Source organism: Propithecus coquereli, unplaced genomic scaffold (assembly GCF_000956105.1).
Source record: "Propithecus coquereli isolate 6110/MARCELLA unplaced genomic scaffold, Pcoq_1.0 Scaffold67, whole genome shotgun sequence".
NCBI classification, from domain to species: Eukaryota; Metazoa; Chordata; class Mammalia; order Primates; family Indriidae; genus Propithecus; species Propithecus coquereli.
Window position 1 is genome coordinate 4106451 of NW_012152729.1, and position 23959 is coordinate 4130409.

Consider the following 23959-nt stretch of genomic DNA (forward strand, 5'->3'; position numbering starts at 1 on the left):
GTTGCTAGTACTAATATTTCTACCTTTGCAACTTCACCACATTAGTAGCTCAGATTTCTATCACCCCAGACCTGGATTCCTTCCATTTGTCCTCCTTGCCTCCAAGTTCATCCTTGCTAATCCATTCTGCACACTGTCACAAAAGCAGTTTTCAGTTTTAGCACTCCCCTGCTGTAAACCTTCAGTACTCTTAGGACGAGCTCTTTACTCGTGGAATCAGTACTACCAGGCCTCCATGCCTGACTGGATCCAATGGTCCCAGAGCTTCCCCAACCCAGTCTCCTCGCTGTCCTACAAACACAACATGTCTACTTCCTTTTGCCTATGTGGGCCTCTTCCTTGGGATGCCCTTCCTTATGCTTGACTTCACCAGCTATTCTGATCTCTCCCCTTCTCAGATGCTGAGCACGGAGGATACTTACTGGATTAAATTAAGGATGGACAGTCCAGTCCTCTACCTCTATTTTCACCAAAGATTTGCTCAGGGAACGGGTAGCGAGATTAAGCAGATCATTATGGAAAGGAGAATTATGGGAAAAAAGCCTTCTGGGCCAGGGAGACTAGGCATGGGGAAGAGAGGACTGATGGGGACCAGATGTGACCAAGCCCCCCTCCCTGGGGAGAGACAGGAAAGCCTGTCTGAGCTAAGGTAGTGGCCATCCTGTCTTCTGGGGCTGAGCAGCCAACCCAAGAAGCAAAGGGAGAGGGGAACAAACCTGTCATCACTGGGGCAGGGGAAGGGCACAATTCATTAAGCTGAGAAGGGGGTGGCCTTTCTAGAAGGACCAGAGGAAGCAGCGATAAGGATGGAGTGGCCATCCCATGAACCCCATCTTAAGGGGCTACTGGAGATATGACTGGTCATCCATGGGATCCACAGGGATGGAGTGGATAGCCTCTGGGGTCAAAGGGGAAAGGGATGCTATTGCAGGGGGCTCAATGGGGTGGGAGCAGGTATATTTTTGCTAAGGAGAGGGAGCATCACTACAAGACTGATTGGAAAGGGCGGCCTGTCTCCCATGGGCAGTGGGAGGGGGCTGCCAACTCTCAGGGCAAAAGGAGAGGCCATTCTAAGAGGCCACTAGGGACAATACCTGTTATCTTCCAGGCCAATGGGAGTCTTTTCCCTGGCTAAGGAGAAGGAGCAAACATCCCATGAGGTAAAAGAGGTAGGGGCGGCCATCGCTAGGGGCCTAGGGAGTGGGAAACAGGACTGTCCTTGCTAAAGGACCTCAGAGACCATCCGCGGAGTTGATGGAGAGGGAGCAGTCTGTTTCCCACTGCCAGGGAAAGAGGGCAGCTGTCTCTCTCGGGGGGAGGAAATGGAAGGACTATCGCAAGGGACCAATGGGGATAAGATCGGTTACCCTTCGGGGACGATGAGATGGAGCGGACATCTTCCAGAACTAAGGGGGAGGGGACGGCCATCTCAAGGGAAGGGAATGGGGCAGAGGGCCTGTCCTTGCTGTCCTCGCTGAGGTGACAGAATAGCCATCTTCTGGGGCCGAGGGGGAAAGAGAGGAGAGTCCCCCAAGCTAAGGGGACGGAGTGGCCCAAAGGCGGGGCCGTTACCCAGAGCTTACAGGTCCCAAGATCGGCCGGGCGGGTTGTTTCCGCCAGGCAGGAGGGGCCGGGCTAGCTGTCTGACAGCCCCTCCCCAAAGCCCGGGACCCCGAGGGCGGGGCCTGTCCGGAGCTATGCCTGAGGACGGCTTCCTCTCACCTCCAGGGGCAGCGACTCCGCCATCGCATCCCTGCCGCCTCCGCCCCCGCGCAAGGCTTTCTGGGAAGCGTAGTCCCGCCCGCTCTGGGGGCGGGGCTTGGGAAGGAAATAGGCCCCACTTCCGTCCCAGGTCCTGACGACTTTGGTGTGCACCGGAAGTACATGCTTTGCCTATGTGGTATCTACTGACTGCGGTTTCGGTCGCTCTCTCTTGTTTCCCCCGCTGAGTATTTGCGTCGCGCCATGGCGGTAAGGAGGATGGGTAGGGCGGGGTCCGCATCGGCCGAGTGCTCCGGGGGCCTGGAGAATGAAAACAGAGGAAGGACATCAAGAGATGCGGCGTGGGCCAGAGGGGGGCGGCATCCAAATGCTGGACTGGAGTAGAGCGAGCCGCGAGGTTGCAGGAAGGGATGGCGGTACTGGATCATACCAGAACTAGTGCCAGAGGGGTGTGGGCGTCAGTACCAGACAGTAGTACTAGAGCAGGCCAGAGATTTGAGGGGCCTGAACGTTGGCCCAGATCTAGACTATTCCAGCAGAAGCCAGAGAGGGGCACCATCCAGCTCCACTCAGGTGTACCCCTAAAGGGGTTGTCAGCCCAAAGCTGCTCTTTACCAGGGGAGCCAGAGGAGATATTAGCCTAGGATTGGATTGTTTCAGGGTTAGGAGGAGGCGATAATAGCTGAGGGTGCTGGAAAGGTTGTATCAGCTCTAGACAAGATGGACTGGAGGATGGGTGGATATCTGAGGGATTGTGCTAGGTTTGAACACCACGGAGACCTAGCTAGGTAAGGTGCAGATAGAACTCTGTAGCTAACCAGCCTAGTTGGGAGGAGCACTGTGGCAGAGAAAGGCTCTGACAGCATCTCATCATCCCTCTGCAGCCCAAGGGCAAAGTGGGCACAAGAGGGAAGAAGCAGATATTTGAAGAGAACAGAGAGACACTGAAGTTCTACCTGCGGATCATACTGGGGGCCAATGTAAGTGCCTGCCTCCTCGCTTCTGTGCCCACTCATAATCCCACAGTGCTCACCCTCTTTGGTGAGTAGTGGTATGTGACAGCTAAGGCTCCATAAGAGAACCCCCATTGAAAAGAAATGAGAAAAGATCCAGGCATAGAGAAAGCACTGACTAGTACAAGCAAAACAGAAAAAAGAAATGAGGGCATGAGTCCCAGCTGGATTTGAGAGCCCTTCCCACCCCAAATACACAAGAGCTTCTTTCCTGGGCTGACTTGGGTGTCAGAGGAGAGTCTGGGTATTTGAGATTCAGGGAGAAGGGTCCTTCTCCCAACCCTATAAGAATAACATGGCTCCTTCTACAGCGTGGCCCAATTCTGACAGTTGAAAGAGGCCCATGGTTTAGGGGTAGCTTTTGACTCCAGCTTGATCCTGTGTTTGCTTGCAGGCCATTTACTGCCTTGTGACCTTGGTCTTCTTTTACTCATCTGCCTCATTTTGGGCCTGGGTAAGTGTCTCCATTCTGGGAAGTGAATGAGTGCATAGGGTCAGTGGATGGCCCTTGAATACCACCCATTCTTGCTTTGCAGATAGCCCTGGGCTTTAGTCTGGCAGTATATGGGGCCAGCTACCACTCCATGAGCTCGATGGCACGGGCAGCCTTCTCTGAGGATGGGGCCTTGATGGATGGTGGCATGGACCTCAACATGGAGCAGGGCATGGCAGAGTGAGTGTCCCCCACCGCCAGCCCAGGTGAGCGGCCCCAGGGCTGGGGCCCAGATAGCCCAAGACCCACAGTGACCTGCAACTTGAAAAGGGTAGAAGGGAGTTGAACTGGGGCCCATCTGCTGTCTTTGGCAACCTTCCTTTTATCCTTAGGCACCTGAAGGATGTGATCCTGCTGACAGCCATCGTGCAGGTGCTCAGCTGCTTCTCCCTCTACATCTGGTCCTTCTGGCTTCTGGTATGTGGGCTGGGGGGCTGCCAAGCAGGAGCATGTAACTCTCCCTTGTCTTTCACTCCATCTGGCTTCAACTTACCTTTTCTCTCCTAGGCTCCAGGCCGGGCCCTTTACCTCCTGTGGGTGAATGTGCTGGGCCCGTGGTTCACAGCAGACAGTAGCACCCCAGCACCAGAGCACAATGAGAAACGTCAGCGCCGACAGGAGCGGCGACAGATGAAGCGGTTATAGCCATTGACATTGTGGTCACAGGCTGCTGGCCCTGGGTAGCTCTATCAGGCTGCACAGCCCCCATGCCTGGAGCAATGAGGGCCTAGTCCAGGGGCCAAAAGCAGTCTGAGGTATATAGGTTATACTTCAGGATATATCCTATACAGTTTTTGAATAAATGGCTTAGAATGTAGCTAATGGCTGTGTGGGTGATGAGGGACAGGGCAGGAAGAGCTAGTCCTATGGGGTTTCCCTCTTGCTATAAACCCAGCCTGCTGGGGACCTTGAAAGAAGAAAAAGCCTGTTGGATTAGCTAGGAAAACTTTATTTTGCTCCATGAGTTCAGGGAGCTCACACATATGCGCATGCACACACACACACACACACACACACACACACACACACGTAATACTGCTCAAGGTCTAGCCCCTGGACACAGAGTTTTGGGGCCAGAATTCTGCTTTGGGCCCTCCTTGCTGCATAATCTTTTGCACTGCAGGTTGGGGTCCCAATAGGTTTCCGGGGATCACCACCTTCACACTTCCAGGCCAGGACCCTTGCTGAGTCCCAGTGCCTGCACCAGGTCATCTCCGAGCCCGCTCTTCAATGTCCGTCTCACTGCAGGGACAGAGCAGGGTTAGAGGGGGTTGATGGAGTTAAGGTGGGCAATAGGCTTGTGGAGGTTACTCACAAGACTTGCGGTTGCCACGTGAACGCTTGCGTTCCCGAGCAGCTAAGGCACGAGGACTGCTCTTGGTCACTGACTGCACCAGCAGGTCCATGATCTCATCTGATGTGTCACTGGGTAAACTGGAGCCTTGAGGTTCTTCTGAGGATGCAGTGGAGGGCCCCACTGCTGTGGGCATCACTGGGGAGCTGCTCTGGGCCATGCCTGAAGGGGGCCACGTGGGGAGGTCAGGCCAAGGTGGCCCTAGAACCCATTGCCCACAGCGGCTGCGGGTCTTACCTCTGCTGCGGCGGCTGTGTGTGGTGTCCTCAGGCTTGCTGGTTAGCAGACTCTTCATACTGGCATGACTGTCAGCATCACCCCGGCCTGGCCCACTGCCCACAGCCACTGGGATGGAGGGGTTGCTGGGGGCCTCCCCAGCCACACCCGAGAACTTCTCTGTCTGGAGAGAGAAGAAGGGTGAGCTGGGAGTAGCATAGGAAACCACAGGGGTGGCAGTCAAGACCAAGACTTGGAAGGGCATTTACCTCGGTGATCATGCGTCCCCGGGTCTTGTTGCGTTCACGGTACGTCGCCCGCTTCTGCTGCTGCTGCAGCACCCGTTCCCGGCAAGTCCGATACTCAAGTGCAAACTCCCGCAGCGTGTGGCAGAACTGCATGATGCGCACCTCACGGGCTGCCTGTGGGGTGTAGCCCAGGTAGAGCAGGAAGGCATGGAACCTAGGCAGGCCGGAGTGGGAAGGGATGGTGAGTTCTGCTTGGTGTTTGAGGGAGGGTGGTGGTAGTCCTGCCTCTCCGGCCCATGCCCCTACCTGTTGCAGACACGGCGGTGCACTACCCTCAGCATGGCAACACGGCGGGCACACTGGGCCAGGAAGTGGGTGAGGCGGGCACGCAGGGCTGGGGCCAGCTCATGCTTGGCCAGGCCCCGAAGACTCTCCTCAGCTGCCCGGCTCCGGCGCTCCAGCTGCCCCAGGTTCTCAGTCAGCTGCTCGAAGTCCACCTGGAAAAGCAAGGGTGTGCACATGTTGTCCCCACCATAGATAAGATACTGACTGAGGCTGCCTCTGTGCCCGGCTGGCCAGCCTGGGTCCTAGGGACATACAGCTGAGACCTAGCTCCTGCTCTCCAAAAGCTCACAGTTTAATGCAAGAGACAGACAAGTCCATTTGATCCCATGGGGGACAGAGAAGGTTTCTTGGAGGAAGTGGCAGCTAAACTGAAACCCAAAGACTGGGTAGGTGTGGCCAGGCCAATAGAGGAAAGAGTGTTTCTGGCAGAGGACATTGCTCACACACCTGTAGCCTGAGCTGGTGGAGCCACCCAAATCAGGAGAAGTGGGAGCAGCAAGGCCCAGGAAGCAGCGCTCCCTTGTACCCTGACCAGTCTCAGTTGAATCTCTGGTGGCTGCTTACCTTGGCACAGCGGGTCAGGGCAGGGATTTCTGAGTAGAGGTCGGAAGAATCAGGCTGGGTCTGGAGCACCAGCGAGCAGAGATGGTGCAACAGCGACTGCCGACGCACCGTGTCCTTCACCTCTGACACCTTCTCCAGGTAGCTCAGCTCAAAGCCACTGCTCTGAAAGGACCTCGTCTGAGCCTCACCTGGAGCTGGCTCCAGAGCCCTGACTCCCAGTCCTAATGAGCTCTCACTCACCTGGGAGCCATTGAGGAAGTTGCCCACAGCTAGCAGGGTAGCCAGGATACAGCGGAAGGTGGCATTCTGTACCAGCTGTTCCATGCCCACTTTCAGGTCAAACAGTGGCTCAGCAATTTCCTGGTGTGGGGGACAAGGGACTCTCAGACTACATGGTCATCATGCTCACCAGTCCCCACTGCCTGTCCCACTCCATGACCCAGGTACCCTCTCCATGCTGTCATAGTCCAGCTTGAAGGCCCAGAGTTGTAGGCGGGCGGCCAGGCCCCCAATGGAGGCAAGAGTCATCAGGAAGTTCTCGGCTGGGCCCAGGGGTATGTCAGGGTTGGCCAGCTGGGCTTCCTCGATCTTCTGCCGCTCCTCCTCCGTGGGCATCATGGTCAGTAGCTTCTGAGGATGCAGCCACCACCCAACGTGGGACCCTCAGTGCAGGCCTGAGGCCTCAGGCATTGGTCTTGACCACCCCCCCGCCCCACATCAACTAGAGGAGCCCAGGGTCTAGGGATTGCCCTGCAGAAATGCCAAGCCCATGCCAAACACAGGAAACACTACTGACCAAAGTAAAGGGCCAGACCTCCCCCTTCCCTCCTACATGCATAGATGGGTATCCCTACCTCAATGCCATCCTTGCTGACAGCAAACTCATCAAAGTTGAGCAGGGCAGCCTTAATGACATGCACAGGGGGTAATGTTGTCAAGCCAATGTTTATGGCATTGCTGCGTTTGGGGTCCAGCACTGTGGTCATTGTCCGGCGGCCCTCGCCAGCTTTCTGCAAGGTTGGGGGAAGAGCAGCGTGACTAACTGGGCAACAATCTACGAGGGCACCCAAGGTCCTCTAAATGGCCAATGGTCCCACGAATCTGGGATGTGAAAGGCATTGGGATGAAATTAGATTCTAGTTAAGGCCCTGCTGATTCCTTGTTAGGAGACCTCAGACAAGTCCCTACGCCTTTCTTTGCCTCAGTTTCCCCAGGTGGGAAATGAATGACAAGCTCCAACAGCTCAGACCCTTGAGCTATGATTCCCTCCACCTCCACTGGGGCTACCTGGAAGATCAGTGCATTTACCTTGGAGGGCAGCACATCCTTGGCACGGGACTCAAACAGGTGTTCCAGCCGGGCTGTGTCCACTGAGACAGGCTCCAGTGAGGCCCACAGGGTGGGGCATGGCCCAAAGCGGCTTCCAGAGCCTCCACAGCCCCCAGCCAGCTTTAGTTCACGCCAGAAGAGTTTTACTGTTTTTCTCTTGGTGGGGAGGGCTGGGCCATCAGTTGCTGAGGGGGGAAGAGGGGCAGCCAGGGGTGGAGGTGGTGGGAAGGGGCCCTTGATGGGTGGGGGAGGTGGGGGAGGTGGAGGTGGGGGGCCTCCAGAGAGCAGGGGCAGTGTGTGTGGTGGGGGTGGGACCCCTTCCACGGCTTCCACAGACTCCATGTTCAGCACATCCTGGTCTTCATCTTCCCCCAGATCTGAGAAGTCCAGGTCCCCAATGCAGAGCCTGGGTACACGGGAAGGGATCTCCCGAATGGGCTCAGCCTTGGGGCTTAGTGGTGTCAGTGGCTCCTTGGGCTCTGGCTCAAGGCTTCGCTGGGCCCGGAGCAGGACTCGGGGGACAGGGCTCTGAGGTATTCTGGGTGCAGGGGCTGTCTCTGGGGAGTCCCACATTTCCCGGATGTCTAGAAAAAGGGAAGAAGCTATCAGTGTCATGCCCTTGGTGGGGCAACAGAGCAGCAGGGGTGGATTCTGCCCACCCACCTACTCACCTGGGTGTCCATCAGCCTCATCAGGCATGGCCTCAGCCAGTGTCTCTGCCCGGCCCTGGGCCAGTGCAGCCTGCTTCTCTGTTTCTGCTGCTGCCACATTCTCCAGGAACCGGGCTCTGAGGGCAGGTACTTGTCAGTGATGGTGTCTAACATAACCCAGCCCAGGTGTACATGCCTTGCTGAGCCCCTGGACACTGCCCCAAACTGCAGGCTCACACAGACACACAGGGAACAAACAGTCCATGCGCTGAGCAGACCCAGAACCTGCCCCCCAAGGCCAGCCCCTGTTCAGTCCTCCACATCTGGAGAGGGTTACTACCAACCCAGCATTCTCAGATGAAAATACAGGGAGAAGCTCTACTTAACATCCAACTTGCAACCTTGTTGCTGTTCATGTCCACTGTCCTGATTCTAGATAAGGACCTTTAGACCAGGGGAAAGGGACAGCTATCCCAATGAGCACATCAGCTCTCCCTCCCTTAGCATGTCTGGCAGCTTCTGAGAGCTACAGCCTATGCCTAGAAAAGGGCCTGGCCCTCAGTTTATGTTGAAATAATGAATGTGATCCAGTGTTTCTTTTCTGGCCCCTCCAGCCTCTGTCGGCTGTCAGTCCCTGCCCTTCCCTCAGCCTTAGGTCGTCCTCCACCCCACACCACACGGCACCCTAGATCCTCCCTGCCCCATTCCTGAGCTGAGGACATGGAAGAATGGGCCCCAGGTTGGGCATCTACATCCCCATCTCTGGTCTGTTAATATGTCACTATCGAACAAGGGACCACTATGACCCTGGTGAAGCACTTCCCAGGGCTTAGTCCTGGGGTTACCAAGAAGACATAAGTCTTCTTATGAGGCTTCTTTTGAGAGGATGGGCCTGAGAATCCCCTAGCTCTGGCTGCACTGGGCATGTCGAACCCCTGCCGGGGAAGCAATGCTGAAGCCCTAAGCACATGGCAGGCCTGCAGGCTGGCCTCTGTACTTACTCCAGCCTGGCCTGCCCAGTAGGGGACTGGGGGACAGGTGGGCTCTCAGGGGCCCTGGGTAGGGGGATGAGAGGAAGAGATGGTAACTGTGGTGCCAGCTCCACCCCAGGCCCACTTGCTCACACCCACACAGAGCTGGGCAGTGACATTAGGGGTTCCTTCCCAGCCACGGTGGGAAGAGGAGGGGGTGGGGGAGACATGACACAAGGGAAATGGAGGGGAGAGACTGACAGGAAGTAGGACAGGGTGCAGTAGGAGACAAAGACTTCTGTGGTCATTTCATCAGCTGAAAAAAAAAGACAAAGAGCAGAACAAGAGAGTGACAGAAACAGAAAGACAGAAAGGGGGTAGACAGATGACAAGAGGCAAAGACGAGCGGAGTGTCTGAAGGAGATAAAAGAGAAGCCGCAGGAGGAGGAGGTCCAGTAAGAGCCGACCCCATGTCCCAGCGGTCACTTACCAAACGGGAGCAGTTTGGTGAAGTCTGGAAAGAGAGAGAGAGAAAGCACGCGTTTGGGCAGAGGAGGCTAAGGGCCCGTGGAGGGGCGCAAAGTGGAGGGACAGTTGGAGAAAGGACTCCCAAGTGGCCTCTATCTCCCTACTTACTTGTAGATGCTCCTCTCACAGGAGTTGTCAGCTGAGGATGCCACAGAGATGGTAGGAAAGAGGTTCACCGAAGTGCTGAGGCCAGAGGGAGAGCACACAGGGCTGGAGGTGGGGCCTGTCAGCAGGGCAGGGCCGGTGGAGGAGGTGGGGCCTGTGGGGCTGGAGGCGGGGCCTGTCAGTGGGGGTGTGGGGGCAGGACCAATGGAGGAGGTGGGGCCCATCAGTGGGGTGGGGCTGGAGGCGGGATCTGTCAACAGGGCAGGGCCAATGGAGGAGGTGGGACCCGTCGGCGGGGCGGGGCCGGCAGGGCCTATCTGCACACAGGGTCAGGCCTGGCAGATCCACCCCACCCCATCCACCGAGGCTCTTACCCAGGTTCCAGGGTGCGCACTGGACAGCCCCCGCCTTCCAGAGATCTGCGGCTCCTTTTGCCCTCCTCTGAAGAAGGCTTTCGTCGCTCCCGCCGCCCACCCATGGCTGCAGTCTCCTCGATGTCTCCATCCTCCAACTTCAGGGCATTCTAAAAGAGGTGGGCCGAGACGTGAACAAGTAGTCGAGGCCCACATAGGTGGGGTGGGGTGGTGGGGAACTGCACCTCTCTCTCCCCTCACCCCAATCCCACTCAGAGCCTGGTGACAGGCTCACCTCATAGAGCACAAGCTGCGTGCGCAGGTCTACATCAGTGCCTGCGGTGCCCAAGTGGCGCTGGACCAGTGCTTCCATGCCCTGCTGCTCCAGCGCATCGGTCACGTCATAGAAGGAGTCCTGGTCCGGGAGTGCCGCCAGTGTCTGGAGGGTGGGGATAGGGAAGCAAGTCTGAGGCTGATGGAGACCAGAGGTCAGGAGTCCAAGGGGCCCAGAGTTGGCACCTGGTCCTCTCCCACACCTTGTTTATGAGGGTGACAGCATACACCAACAACTCTGGGTCGGCACCATTCTTCTCCTCCAGGATGGACACCAGATTGGCCCAGGGAAGAGCACCTGTCACACAGAAAGTGGAGCAGTCATGGGGGGACAGGTAGGAGAGAGAGATTAGATGGGTTGGGGAGGGAGGGAGGGACAGTCTCTGACCACTGGTGCTGGCCACAGAGTTGACTGCACGGATGAACAGCGGTGCATTGCTCTCAGAGTATTCCACAAACACCAGCAGCAGCTTCAGGGCCGTCTTCACAACCAAGCGGGACTGGAGGGAGAGGTTACCACATATGAGAGGGGCTTGAGCCAGACCTGTGCCAGCTCCTGCTGGGGAGGAGAAGGGCTCTTGGGGCTGGACCCAGAGAATAGGGTCTAGGCAGAAAGACCCTGGCTCCAGGCTGAGGTACTCAAGTGCCTTCCAGACTTAGAGGGGCCTCAGACTCACTCCATTCCAGCCCACTTTGCAGAAGAGGAGACTGAGGCCCAGAGAAAAGCAATGGGAAAAGCATGCATGGCTGGGTGGAAGGCCACTTACCAGGCTGGCACACAGTGTGTACAGCCACTGCACTGTCTCACTGTGGGCCACCACCCCCAGCATCCCATCCACAAAAAGCATCAGCTGGCCCAGTGCTGGGAAGACAGGGATGAGAAAAAGTCAGTGAGGATCACTGGGGCAGAGGTCATGGGGGAAGGCTGGGGCTGACCTCGAAGGATGTAGCTCTGGTAGTTGTGGTCAGCAGCAGCACCCACACGGATCAGGCAACTCAGCCCCTCTGAGTGTACAAATTCAGGCACCAGGTCCTTGTCCTCCTGGGGATACCATGGGGGAGTTTAGGGAGGTGTGGGCTGGATACCCACCCCCAGCCCACCTCTGGGTCTCACCTGGAAGATCTGCTTCAATGAGAAAAGGGAGCGGCGGAGCTCAGGGCCACTGGAGCCATACAACTTTTCTGCAAGTGGTAGATAGGTACGAAACTCTCAAGGAGACACAGACACACTGTCTTCCTCCATAGGACAGAGCAACAGTCCTCCACCAAAGAATATTCTAGCATTCTCAATCCCTGACTTTGGGCACCCCCTATTGTGGTCTAGCTGTGGCATCAGCCCTGGCCCTGGAAGGAGAGGTCGGGACAGGGAGGGGAAGGGGTACATCCAGTCTCTGATCTGCTCTGCCCACTGTCTGGCACAGGCCTGAAAGAAACTGTGCCAACTGGGCTAGCGGGTAGGGAGAAGGGGGCTGCTGGACACTGATGCCCTCACACACTCACCCAAGATGGCGTTGACCCTCACAGAGAGCTGGGTCCGCAGGATCAGCGTGGGCTTCCGCCCTTTGCTAGAATCAAGGAGCCTAATCAGCAGCTCATTCCTCAGCATCCCTCCTCCAAAGCCAAGGCCAAAGACCTCCACATGCCAACCTTGGCCTAGCTCCTTCCTCCCCAGCTGTTCCTCTAAGGGTCCAAGGGTTGGCCAGACAGGAGGGTTGGTGCAAACACAGGTATCTCAGGTATGTGGAAAAGCCCTTCGCTCCCATCCTGGACAGCAGGTAACACTGGCCAGGCTTTGAGATTCCCCTGGAACAGTTCGCTGGGCCAGAAGGTGACCCATGGCCCAGGCTAGATATCAAGTGTCTCAGCTGCTGACACCTAAGCCAGCCCCTGTGGGGGGGCAAGTGTTGGAGCCAGCCTTGCCTCCTTGGCCCCATCAGCTCTGACCTTATCTCTTCATAGAAGCCTTCCAGCATCTCCCGCTGCTCTTCCAGGGACAGCTCAGGGTCCAGGTAGTATCCAGAGGGAGACACTTGCAGGGCACAGTCCTCCAGCTGGGGGCAAAGGGAACAGCTCTGAGACCTTCCACACATTAGAATATCCTAGACACTAACCAGTCTCCTTCCCCACTGTGTTCTCTGGCTCCAGGTGCCCTATCTGCCTTGTTCCCTGCTATAGCACAGCACCTGGCACCCAGTAAGTGCTCACTAAACAATTGTTGAGCTAAGGAACACAAATGAGCAAGGGGAATGGAGAGAAGGTGGGAGGAAGTTCCTGCCTTCGAGGAAGCTCATACCCCCGTGGGCTAATAAGCTGCAGCCACAGAGCGTTAAAACCCAGAAAGGAAATACTCCTAAGACAGTGAAGAATGGGTACTGTTCTGAAGACTCCCCAGTCCCTCCAGGCCTCTGGAGGTCTTTGCCCTTACCCCAAGGGAGCTATAATTATAATGGTCCTAGTTGGAGCTCAGAGGTCCCCAAGGGGCCTATTAAAAGCCATATTTTAGGCCAGGCATGGTGGCTCACACCTGTAATCCTAGCACTCTGGTAGGCCAAGGTGGGAGGATCACTTGAGCTCAGGAGTTTGAGACCAGCCTGAGCAAGAGCGAGACCCAGAGACTCTGGCTATACTAAAAATAGAAAAATTAGCTGGGCGTGGTGGTGCATGCCTGTAGTCTCAGCTACTCAGGAGGCTGAGGCAGGAGGATCGCTTGAGCCCAGGAGTTTGAGGTTGCAGTGAGCTAGGATGATGCCACTGCACTCTACCCAGGGCAACAGAGAGACATTCTGTCTCAAAAAAACAAAAACTCAGATTTTAGGGTCCCAGTCATCTACAGTAGGGCCCCAAAACCTGCATTTGTAACAGGAAGGTATGTGTTCCATCCATGTGTCCACTCCCCATGTTTCCCTCCTGCCTGAGCCAGTCTGTCCTCCCCACACTCCCGTACCAAGCATGGCACTTGGCCCCTTAAGAAGTACCTCTAGAGAGGGCCTGAGTGAGGTGACTCCAATGAGTCTGATGGCAGCACTCTGACTCTTCGGGACACCTCCCCCATAGCACAGTGCGGGCATGTGAGCTCAGCAAAGTCCCCTCAACTTGAGTGGCTTTGGCCCTTGAGGTAATACCTGGGCCAAGAGAGAGGCCACCTCTGGAGAGGCCAGGGGTCTTCCAGTCTACATCTTACTGGGCAAGTCAACCCCAACATTTGTCCTGCTCTTTGGTCAGCCCTGCCCTGCTCTGGACCCAGCCCAGGGGCTTCCAGCTGCCCTGGGTTCCCTGGGGGATGGAAAGTCTAGCTCCTGCCCTTGCCTCTGTTTAGCACCCCTGCTCATGCCTCAGAGCCTGACCTGGTTCCTTCCTGGCAGTTCAGCCTGTGGGCCCTTTGGTGGCCCCCCCGCTGCCTGGGACATGGGACATAGGACAAACACTCCAGCCTGTTCTGTCCCACTTCCTGCCTGGCTGCCTGCCCTCTCTTGGGTGCCTTAGCGAGCCTGGCCCCTCACCCCTCCCTGGGAGCACAGTCATCTTCTCCAGGGCCTACTGGAACAGGCCTGAGAGGGGGCGGCAAGGCCTTAGGGCTGGGGTATCTCATCCAGGGTCAGCTCAACTGGGGGCAGCCCCACGTTCCTCCTGGTCCCTCTTCCCACACAGTGACTCAGCAGCCTATCCACCCCACCCCCATCCAGGCACAGCCACATCTCCCTCCACTTTAGACTGAAGGATTCTGGGACGCTAGAGGAGCAAACGTCCTCCAGAGACACAACCCTCCTCAGGGATCCCCCCATATCACACACATAAAGAACAGCTCATTCATCCGAACATTCACAAACCAGGCTGGTTTTAGGTGCAGAGGACATAGCAGAAACCAGACGCTGTCTGTGCCGTCTCTTCCTTCCAGCCCAGTGGGAGAGACAGACAGGCTTGGCTCAGAAAAAGCTCACAAATAAATATCGAATCACAACTTCCATGGGTGCTAAGAAAGGGAAGTGGCGGAATGCTGTAAAGGTAAACACAGGAGGGGTGCTTGTATTGCACCTGGTAACTGCTTACACACCTAGGGACGTGGCCAGGTCTGTGCTCACCGGCTGACACAGGCCAAAGCAGCACAGCCACAGAAGGGCCAGGCCCCCCAGACTGTCCTCCCTTCCAGCGTGACCACTTGCATGCTCAGTCCCAAGCAGGCGGAGAACAGCCCTCTCCTTTTAGGATACCCAGGTGCCTACGTCCATTTGGGCAGGGTCTGAAGGCAAAATGGTCCACTTTCCTAGCCTCCTCAGCTGAGCAAGTTTAACCCTCTCCCTCCATGGTGGTGGCAGTGGCCCCTCTAACCACTTCACCTGTCCAATCCTGTCAGGGACCCGTTTCTGGGTAGGAGGTCCAGGGGTAACAGTCAATTCAATGCCTTCAGGACAGTGTCCCCCCACCCCCAGCTGTCTGTCCTGGGTAGAGGTCAGGGCGGAGGCGGGTAGGCTAGGGTCATGAAAGCAGCACGGGGTAGGGAGGGAGACTTCCTGCCGGCAGGATGGTGCTTGTCCCTCACACTCCTGGATCCTTCCTGGGGTCGCCATTCTCAGAGCCAAACCTCTGGGCCTTGTTTCTCACACCCTGGGCCTGGGCCAGGCCTGAGTAAGCTCAAACCCTGGCACCCTGCTGACAGTGCCTAGGGCCAGCACATAGTATGGGCCCATGTCCTCAACTGCTTCCCAGCTCTTGTCTTCCTCACTTCTCTGGTCTGTCTCCCCCCACTCTTCCCAGGCTGTCCCTCACTTTGGCATCCTTCGCTTCAGCCTCTGGCCCACTTTTCTCTCGACTCTTCAGGGTCAGGCTTTTCTGGCAGCCCCAAACCAACCGGTTACTTACGGTTTTATATGTAGGGTCAAGCTTAGGGGGTCATGGTGTCTACTCCCCAATATTTTTTATAGCAGTGTAATCAGGTGAGAATGAACATGTCAGGGGCAGGATACAAGGAAGATGGAAAATACACAGAATTACATGCTGAAGGATTTTTGTTTTATAAAATTGTTTAACTGCCTCTTTTGTCTCCTTTCCTATAAACACAGGACCCTTTGTTCTGAAGACCCTCCTTGCCTGTTATCATGGGTCTCCAACTAGACTGCAACTTCCAGGATGAGATGACATGGATAGGCCTTGGGGAGGGAAATCCACATTTGTTATGCCTGCTCTCGGCCAGGCTCAGAACTGCCTATTTCATTTGATAATCCCTTTACAGGTGAGGAAACCAAGAATCAGAAATTCAGTGAATTGCCCCAGGCTATAAAGCCAAGAACAGAACCAGAGCTAACTGACCCAGATCTTAGGTGGATGGGCCTTGGAAGTGCTCCAGGGAACCCTGGAGGGGAGGTGGAGTGAGGCCTGGGGCCTACAGTACTGCCAGGAGCTGGAAACCAACTCTCAGCTTTCTGGACTCAGCAAATACCCCAAACTGGTCCTCCCAGTTCCAGCAAGGGAATGAGAAAGAACACAACCCCCAACCCCACTTCCCGTACATGCTAAGGTAATAATGCCTACCTCTGCCAGGACGTAGGTCCTAGGGTCCCTCACCAAGCTGCAGCTCAGCCATTCTAACCCAGAATGACTAGCAGAGAAGCTGGCCCCAGGGAAGGCTGGGAGGAGGCTGCAATTTATGTCCAATTTCCAATCTTCTACAGTCTCCCAAAGAGACTCCCATAGGGAGGAGCTAATGAGCTTAGTTCATCATCAGAGAACCCCATTGTCCCTTTAAGAATCCTTGGGGACCCCTTCAGTTGGCTCCTATCCCAACAGGTCAGGTTCACCCTTAAGCCCCCTTGCCACAGGAGCTCCTAAGGTGCAAACAGAGGCTAGAGAGTGTTGGGGAAACATTCTAGGACAGTGTCACCCCTGCCCTACTCTGATTTTTAGCCCCAGCTGGGGAAACAAGGTTGCTAGTAATAACCAGGTTTCTAGGGCTATCCCTCTGCCAGGAGGAAGGGGCTCCTCTGGTCTGTGCAGTAGGGTTAGAGCAGCACCCCAGGTCCCTCTGCCTGGAGCCTAGGGAGAAGTCACTGCTATCCCAGACAAGACAGGGCTTTTGGATCTCAGGGAGAAGCTCCTGAGGCACTTCCCAGAAGGGAGGGTGGAACTGGGTAGCTCTAGATTAGGAGATGAGATGGGGGAGAGAGGGACACATTCTCCTCTGGGGCAAGGGCAGGTCCCCGGGCTGGGAAAGCCCCTTGCATAGAGGGGAGGAAGATACTCCTGAGTTCCTCTAGGGACACTAGGCTTGGCCCATGGCACTGCCAGGCTCCCCCCAACCAAGCAGGGCCAGGAGATGAGTCACATGCTGTGGCCAGGAGCTTCCTCCTAGACATGGAGGAAATGAGCAAGGCTTTCTCAGACCTGAAAGCTCTTTAAAATGGAAGCCCCCAGGGGAACTCTAGGGGCTAGGCCCAGCCCAACCCAAAGGGTTATGTGGGTGGAGCCCCAGCAAGAAAGTAGGCTGGCCTCTGTACCTCCCCAAGGAGGGGGCAGGGTCTGTATGGATGATGGGGGCCAGTGCCCAGAGAAGGAGGGCAGAGGCCACTGGCTGTGTCCTGTCCCCTGCTTGACAGCTGTGCATAGGATGAAACAGTGAGTAGAGAACCCCTTCCTCTTCTGCCCTACAGCTTGGGATAGGGATGTCTGGATTTCTGGGCCATCTCTCCCCTCTAGAGGGCTAGCGAGGCAGGCCTGAGTCATGTGTGTCTCTGGGGCACCCACTTATAGGACTAGGGGAGGAACCAGCTGTTGACATTTCCTGCAAGGAGGGGCCCTGCTCCCCCTCCCTCTGTTCTCTGATGTCCCTACCCTATTCTCAGCCCCTCTTCCTCCAGCCTTCTATTCTGGGGCTGTGGTCACAGTTTATATTTGGGAAGAGCACATCACAGTGCATCTGACCATTCCTGGCAGAGCTGCCAGCCCCAAGGAGTCCTGGCTCCAAGGACTGTGGTAACCTAGTGTGCCCTGCTCCCATATCCCTGTGGGGGAGGGGAGGCAGTCCTGCAGTACTCCAGGTGGGAGAACATGACAAGGAGGAGACCAGGAAGGACTGAGTTAGGGGTGGGAAAGTTACATTCTCCACCGGAGCTCAGTAGCATTCTCAGCTAGAGAGCAGAGAACAGAGAGCAGAGTACCTGGTGGGGTGGGGTGGGGTAGGGATGGGTCCTTAAATGAGGGGGAGAGGAGATGGTTCTCAGCCTCTTTCCTGCAGCTGATCTCCCAGGCCTGCCCCCAATTGTGAAGAGGGGTATAAAACCTAGGTCCAGTCCTAGAGTGGCAGGATGGGAGGAATACTATCTCCTCTCTAGTGCTCCAGCCTTACTTCAGGACCAGGAGTTCCAGGAAGCTGGAAGCGGGAATCCGCCTCAGTTCAACATTCGTTTCTCCCGGCCCCCATCCTGAATGGGAGGTGACCTCCAGTTGCATCCGCTTCCTCCAGGCCCACTTCTGTGTGCCCCTCTGAATAGGATAGGACAAGCGGGGGCTGCATCAAAACTCTGGAGGTGAGCAGTTGTGCTGCAGGCTTCCAGCCATGGCCTTGAAGCCAGGGTTCTGCCCGGACACGCGCCACTCCCCAGGCCAATAGTCTCACCACCCCTCCCGCCAGGGCTCGGAGGCGGGGCTGGCTGCAGTGCGAGGAATGCAGGCTGGGGGCCTGGCGCCCGGGGCACATTCCAGGGGAGACCCCGGGCCCAGGGGGCAAGTTTGCGCAACTCGGCGCCCAGCTGAGGTTGGGAACAGGGGCGGGCACCCCCCGCAACTCTCTCTCCTTATCCCCACCACTAGAAGCCTACTGGCTGGCGGGGAGCCCCGGGGGTGGGGGGTGCGTGGCAGTGCGCCTCTCAGAGTACTGGCCCGGAAACAGCGCGCCGGAAAGGGCTGCTTGTGGGGGGCTGAGGGCGGCGAGCGGGAGGAAAGAGAAGGTAAGGCCGGCCATCTGGAAAAGGGCCTTTTACCGCACTGTGCACAAGTCTGCTTCGGGCGGCGGCAAACTAGGGCAGACCGGCAGTTTAAAATTAGCCGGGCCCTTCCTCTCACTTCCAGGCGCGGGCCGACGGGCGGCGGGTGTACAGGGTGGTGGGGGCGGTGACTCAAAGGGCTTTTCCACTCGTGCAGCCTCCTGCGCTCGGCGTATCCCGGGCCAGGCCGCTTCCCGGGACTCCCCTCACCCCGTGAAGTCTCCTCAGCCGGCACTGCCCGGCCGAGCCCCCACCTGCAGGGGCCAGAGTATCCGGCAGGACCCAATCTAGCTTCCAGACACCGCTGGAAGCCTTTGCCACCTCTAGTGGCCCGCCCCGGACCCGCCCCTCCTCGTGGTCCCGCCCTCAGCTCACCTGAAGCAGGTGGAAGCTGGTCCCTCCTCAGCTCCGCCTCCAGGGTCCGCTACAGCCCGAATAGCTCCGGTCACCCTGCCCAAGGCAGCCACCCTGGCAGACGGGCAGCGAGTGGCCCCGAGCACCTCCCCAGGTGGGCCTCACTTCGAGGGGCAGCCAGGGTGGCGCAGACCACAAGCTCCTATCACCCCACTTCAGTTTCCCTTCAACTTGGGAGGGGCCCCCTACTGGCGAGGCCGCGTGGACCCTGAGACCCCAGCCCAAGACTTTTCCGCAGGAGAGCAAAGCACCCACTCCAGCCTCTCCCCAAGGGGTACCCCCACCGGCTTTTATGGTGCCACCCTGAACCCCCGATCGCCCCAACCTTTCTCCAGCCCCTCTCACCTTGAGCGGCGCCCCCAGCAGGCGGTGCAGCGCGGGAATCTGTGCACCCAGGGGCAGCGCCCCGTCCAGGCTGCAGGTGGGGGCCCGACGCGGTTCCGGGAAGTTGGCACACGCGAAGGGGTCGGTGTCTTCCAGGTACTGCACTCTCACGGTCACTACTGATACCGGCTCCCCGTCCCCGCGGTCTTCCTCGCCCGCCATGGCTCTGCCACCGGCTTGCGCCGCGCGCCTCCAGGTCCCGGCCCGGCTGCAGCTTCTACTCAACTATACCGAAGCTCTGCTGTTTGGGCCGGGCCGGGCCGGACGCGGCGGAGGGGCGGAGCTAGACGGGGGCGTGGCCGAGGAAGGGGGTGGAGCCAAGATCAGTCCCCGAATGCGCGCGTGGGGGTAACCACTGCCGGAGGCGGGGCTTGCGCCAGCCACTCAGAGGGCCCAGTGGGAATCCCGTTAGTTCACTGGCTAGGAGGGCGGGAAAACCCGAGCTCGCGCCCCTCCTCCCCCGCGGGGAGGCTTTCTTTTGAGCTTGGGTAGGGGAGGCTGCGTTTTCTTTGAGGGAGTGTTGGGGGGGGGGCCCGAAGGTTTCTTCAGTTAGTGGTCGGCCCGGTCTCCCTCAGTTTAGAGGCAAGATAGCCCTAATTCCTTCGGTTTGATGGGTGGATGTTTCCCTCATTTGGGGAAAGCAGTGAAAAGGGTCCCTTTCAGGTTGGGGCAAAAAGTGAGAATAGCTTTCACCCAGTTTGAAGGAAGAGGTGGGATCAGTTCCCTTTAGTTGTGGGAAGAAGAGCGACGGATGCCCTTCAGTTTTCTGTGAAAAGAATAGCATGAGTCAGCTTGAGGAGGCAGGTAGAACATGTTCCCCTCAGTTTTGGGGAAGAAATGGGATGGGTTCCCCTCAGCTTGAATGAAAAGTGGAGATTATCCTCCTCTGTTTGGGACGAGATAAGCTGAATGCCATTCAGATTTGGGGAAAAAGTTGGGTGGAACCCGCCTAATTTGAAGGGAATCAATAGGCTGAGTTTTCCATAGGTTCCCTTCAGCTTTACGGAAAAGGTAAGAATCGTTCTCTGTATGTGAGGGAAAGGGAGGGCCGGATGCCCCTCGATTTGGGAGACGAAGAGGAACAACCTCGTTTTCCGCCTGGAATGAGCTGGGCTTAGTTTGGGTCTTGGAGTTTCTGGCGACGTCGGGGGCAGCGTTGTCCACCACGGCTTTATGGGAGCGCCATGCGCGTGCGCAGCTCTGGCCCGGGATGGGCCCGATAGGGGGTCCTAGGCTTGAGAGGGCGGCGCGGACGGCGGCCGAGCACTGCCCCCTGGCGTCTGCACCCGGCCGTGCCGCGGCCCGCAGCCTTGGCACCGGGGGCGGGCTGCAAACCGCCGGGCGGCACTGGCGGAGAAGGAGCCGCGCCCAGCAGCGGACCCCGGCGCCTCCCGCGGTGGACTGCCCCAGGAGAGCCAAGGCCGCTCACCTCTCTGAATCCTGTGGGGGCGGTTTTGGGGGACCTGACGGGAAGGAGTAGGTTGCGGGACTTGGGGCAGGGCTGCACCGGGGAATTTCCGGAGCTGAGACACGTTGCGGGGGGAAGGAGGAGGGGTCCCGACTACGGGCGTCCGGGACAGAATCTCGGAGCCCGAACCTGGCTTGTAGGTATCGGAGCCGGGATTGGGGGGAGCGAGCCCCACGTGCCTGTGACGCGGGGGCGCCCGGTAGGCGGCGGCGACCGCGGCGGCGACGGCGACGCTGGGCTGGCGGCGGTGCGGAGCCGGGAGGGCGGCTGGGCAGGCGGCAGGATGCTGCTCGCCGCACTGCCCCTGCTCGCGCTGCCCCTGGCGGGGGCGGCCGAAGAGCCCCCCCAGAAGCTGGGGTCCCCGGGAGAGCCTCCCCCAGGCTTGGCGCTTTTCCGCTGGCAGTGGCACGAGGTCGAGGCGCCCTACCTGGTAGCCCTGTGGATCCTGGTGGCCAGCCTGGCCAAAATCGGTGAGTGCGTGTGTGCGTGTGCCAGGCCGGCGGCCAGCAGCGGACCCGCCCCCAACACCCGGGTCCCCAGATCCAGGTTGGCTTCTTGCATAGTGCCGGGACTTAGGTTCCCATTCCACAAATCCGGGCTCTCACTCAGTTCCTGCGCCGCCTCTGTGGCTCTCCCTCCTCCCGGTTTCCTCCCGTGGGAACCCTGAGGATTTGCCTCGCTGGAGGGCTGCCCCCGCTCTTCCCAGCTCCATCTTTAGGCTCCTTTGCCCTCTCTGCTCCCCTCTTCCCCTTGCAGTAAGCCCTCCTCGTCTGGTCCCTCCCCCACCAGTCCCCAGCCTCTGAGAAACCCCTGTTAGCAGTGAGCACACGCGCGGGGACATTCAGGGGATGGTATTCTACGGAGAACCCAGGCATCCTCGTCCTGGGGAAGCAGCCTTCCCTGGAGACCACGTCCAAGTGTCCATTCTCTTGGATGGGATACTAAACTACCACTTTCCCTCTAGCTCTCCTCTGCTCCTCACTTAAAGATGCTGCCTTCTTGCTTCTAGGTGTGGGACCCCTCCCTCCCCATTCAAGTTCATGTTCTTCCCATTTCGGGGTATAAGAAACTTCCATTTATTGGAGGGTTGGGGGAGAGAGGGGCTGACTATGTGTTGTCTACCAGAGATGCTTTCATATATCCGACCTCCTTCAGTCCTCATAGCATTGAAGGTTGTACTTCAGACTCCTTTTTCCCTGAATAGAGCTGCTTTTCCCTGCTTCTGTTCCTTCCTCCTCCCTTCTGAGCAGCCAGTGGTCCATTCTCCACCGAGACCCTCCTCCTCCTCCCTGTTGTGCAGGCTCTGCTGTGGGGGTGACTAATTATAGCTGAGCGTTGCTACTCACTCCCTATCCATGTTGGCACAGTCTGTACTCCAGTCTCACCAATACAGCCTTAATGTAGGAATCACATAGCCTAGACTTTGTCCTCTTCTCCCCCCAGGGACGCTCTGGGGGCTGGGGGGCTGGGCAGGAGCTGAAGAACTCTCCACTCTGCTGTGACAGCTGGGTATTAATAATGGAAAGCAGAACTCAAATGCCTTCAGGGAGCCTGGTTCTGCTAGACAATGGCTTTTGTGATGGGTCTGGGATTGTAGGACTGGGGTTGGTGCATGAGGAGATGAAGATGAAATAGGAGGGGGACCAAAGGTAGGGGGAAATATGGAGAGATCTACGACTGAGCTTACCCTAGAGGCCCAGCAGCAATCAGAGTAAGATGGGAGGAGCCTCAGATTTGGAGCCAAGACTTGAGGTTGCTGAGAAGTCTGTGAATTACAGAAGGGTTCCTGTCTTACTTAGGGTTTATAGCAACAACCCTAGTTCCCTCCAATAAATCATAGTGCTTTTCCTAGTTTGGATGTTACCTCCTATGGAGGTAGGAGAAGAGAGCCTCCTGACCAGCCAAAAAATATCCTTAGCAAGGGGGGAAAAGATAGGCAGAATGTTCAGGAATACTTTCCCCTAACTTCATTGTTAGGAAGTTTTCTGTCTTTTATTCCACAAATATTTATGTAGAGCCCACTATGTGCTAGGACTAGAGTCCTAGACCCTCTGGGGCCAGCTTCCAAAGGGCACCATCTTGGCATAGGGTCTCACCAGGCTAACATGGAGGTCTCCTCCACCAGTACCCTAGGGATTGTGGAGGGAGAGAGGTGTTCACTTCTGGTCTGAGGGCCCAAGGGAGAGCCATGAGAATTTATTTTGGGGGACAAAAGCAGGAGAGGCAATAGTGCTGGAAACCTCGTCTTACCCCTTCTTTTCCTAGAGACAGTATAAACTGTTCTGTCTCTAGGAAAAGAAACTACTATGTGACTGACATCTTGCTGGGCACATTTGCACACTTTATGTCATTTTATCCTCACCCTTTGCGATGGGTATTTTTCTTATATTACAGGAGAAGAAATTGAAGTTCAATTAATTACTTCAAGATAAATTAGATAAGTTGCCTGATATCACACAGTTAGACATGCTAAGGCTGGAAGAAGACTTGGAGATCTCCTGACTGCTGAACCCAAAGTTTTTTATTTTTTCATTATTTATTTATTTATTCATTTATTTTAGAGTCAGGGTCTCATTCTGTCGCCCAGATTGGAGTACAGTGGCACAATCATAGCTCACTGTAACCTCAAGCTTCTGGGCTCAAGTGATCCTCCCACCTCAGCCTCCTGAGTAGCTGGGACTACAGGCATGTGCCACCAGGCCCAGCTAATTTTTTCTATATATATATTTTTAGTTGTCCAGATAATTTCTTTCTATTTGTAGTAGAGACGGGGGTCTCGCTCTTGCTCAGGCTGGTCTCGAACTCCTGACCTTGAGCGATCTACCCGCCTCAGCCTCCCAGAGTGCTAGGATTACAGGCATGAGCCACCGCGCCCGGCCAATCGTGCCATTATATGTATGTATCGAGCATGTCATTATATGTATTATATGACATGTTCAAGTCCCACCTGTGGTGCTTTTCGTACTCTATTCAGAGAATTGTGCCACATACCTTTGGCTGGGAACCAAAGGTGTGGGAGAAAGTACATTTCTTTGTTATTTTCCCTAATAAAAGCCAGTTAGCAGCCAGTTTTCCTCCTGGTAGTTGTGATTACTGTTGCTACAGTTTTTATTATTAATACCTGTACCACCTTAGCCATTCAGGTCACATAGAGCTTTGGTAGCCATCTCCTGGGTTGTTTTTTCTTTTCTAAATGGCTGGGTTGATTTTTGCAGCAATCTTGCGAGGTAGGCAGATGAGAAGGCATGGCTAAGAGAAGTCATGTGACAATGACAGAGCCAACATCACACAAGTGGTAAGTGGCCAGGTCAGGCCTTAGGCATAGGCAGCCTGGCTCATAGCCAGTGCTCTCTTCACCATCCCAAGTCCTCCTTGGGTATCCTTGTTTTATGGGGGGGCGGGGAGGTGGAGCCGGGGCTGGTCCCAGGGAGTGCTGCAGGAGATGGTGTCATCCATCTTTACCAACTACTGGCCTGTCCTCCAACTCTCCTTAAAT

At 56.7% G+C, this 23959-nt stretch overlaps 3 protein-coding genes across 4 annotated transcripts in view; 2 read left to right on the top strand and 1 right to left on the bottom strand.

Annotated features, from left to right (window-relative positions):
• Positions 1-1859: 1859 nt before the first annotated feature.
• TMEM208 (transmembrane protein 208) lies at positions 1860-4044 on the top strand. Its single transcript, XM_012660544.1, has 6 exons — positions 1860-1971; positions 2607-2702; positions 3130-3189; positions 3272-3408; positions 3561-3645; positions 3736-4044. The coding sequence occupies exons 1-6, from the start codon at positions 1966-1968 to the stop codon at positions 3871-3873; spliced, it is 522 nt and encodes a 173-aa protein (XP_012515998.1). The 5' UTR covers positions 1860-1965; the 3' UTR covers positions 3874-4044.
• Positions 4045-4156: 112 nt separating this feature from the next.
• Positions 4157-19284, bottom strand: FHOD1 (formin homology 2 domain containing 1). Of its 2 annotated transcripts, none has more exons than XM_012660545.1 (22): positions 18957-19284; positions 12169-12275; positions 11725-11789; positions 11339-11406; positions 11161-11266; positions 10992-11086; positions 10613-10724; positions 10428-10522; positions 10187-10330; positions 9913-10061; positions 9542-9700; positions 7956-8071; positions 7264-7868; positions 6810-6965; positions 6403-6585; positions 6196-6315; positions 5956-6117; positions 5353-5543; positions 5068-5260; positions 4820-4982; positions 4544-4744; positions 4157-4470 (listed from the first exon to the last, which is right to left on the bottom strand). In XM_012660545.1, the coding sequence occupies exons 1-22, from the start codon at positions 19155-19157 to the stop codon at positions 4388-4390; spliced, it is 3474 nt and encodes a 1157-aa protein (XP_012515999.1). In that variant the 5' UTR covers positions 19158-19284; the 3' UTR covers positions 4157-4387. The 2 variants fall into 2 exon arrangements, 1 of the variants encoding a protein (XP_012515999.1); XR_001138141.1 differs by having other exon boundaries at positions 4162-4470; positions 5068-5220.
• Positions 19285-20689: 1405 nt separating this feature from the next.
• Positions 20690-23959, top strand: part of SLC9A5 (solute carrier family 9, subfamily A (NHE5, cation proton antiporter 5), member 5) — a 19835-nt gene continuing 16565 nt past the window's right edge. Inside the window, exon 1 of the mRNA XM_012660546.1 lies at positions 20690-20933. Within this exon, the coding sequence (XP_012516000.1) occupies positions 20747-20933 (187 nt within the window). The 5' untranslated portion in view covers positions 20690-20746. The remainder of the gene's footprint in view (positions 20934-23959) is intronic.

Excerpts from the sequence above, each read along its gene's own strand:
- TMEM208 (XM_012660544.1), top strand. Across the intron at positions 3,190-3,271 it reads CTGCCTCATTTTGGGCCTGG|ATAGCCCTGGGCTTTAGTCT; the intron begins GTAAGTGTCTCC and ends CTTGCTTTGCAG. Across the intron at positions 3,646-3,735 it reads TCTGGTCCTTCTGGCTTCTG|GCTCCAGGCCGGGCCCTTTA; the intron begins GTATGTGGGCTG and ends TTTCTCTCCTAG.
- FHOD1 (XM_012660545.1), bottom strand. The coding sequence starts at position 19,157 with ATGGCGGGCGAGGAAGACCGCGGGGACGGGGAGCCGGTATCAGTAGTG. Across the intron at positions 11,790-12,168 it reads GGCTTCTATGAAGAGATAAG|CAAAGGGCGGAAGCCCACGC; the intron begins GTCAGAGCTGAT and ends CCTTGATTCTAG. Across the intron at positions 10,725-10,991 it reads ACACACTGTGTGCCAGCCTG|TCCCGCTTGGTTGTGAAGAC; the intron begins GTAAGTGGCCTT and ends CTCTCCCTCCAG.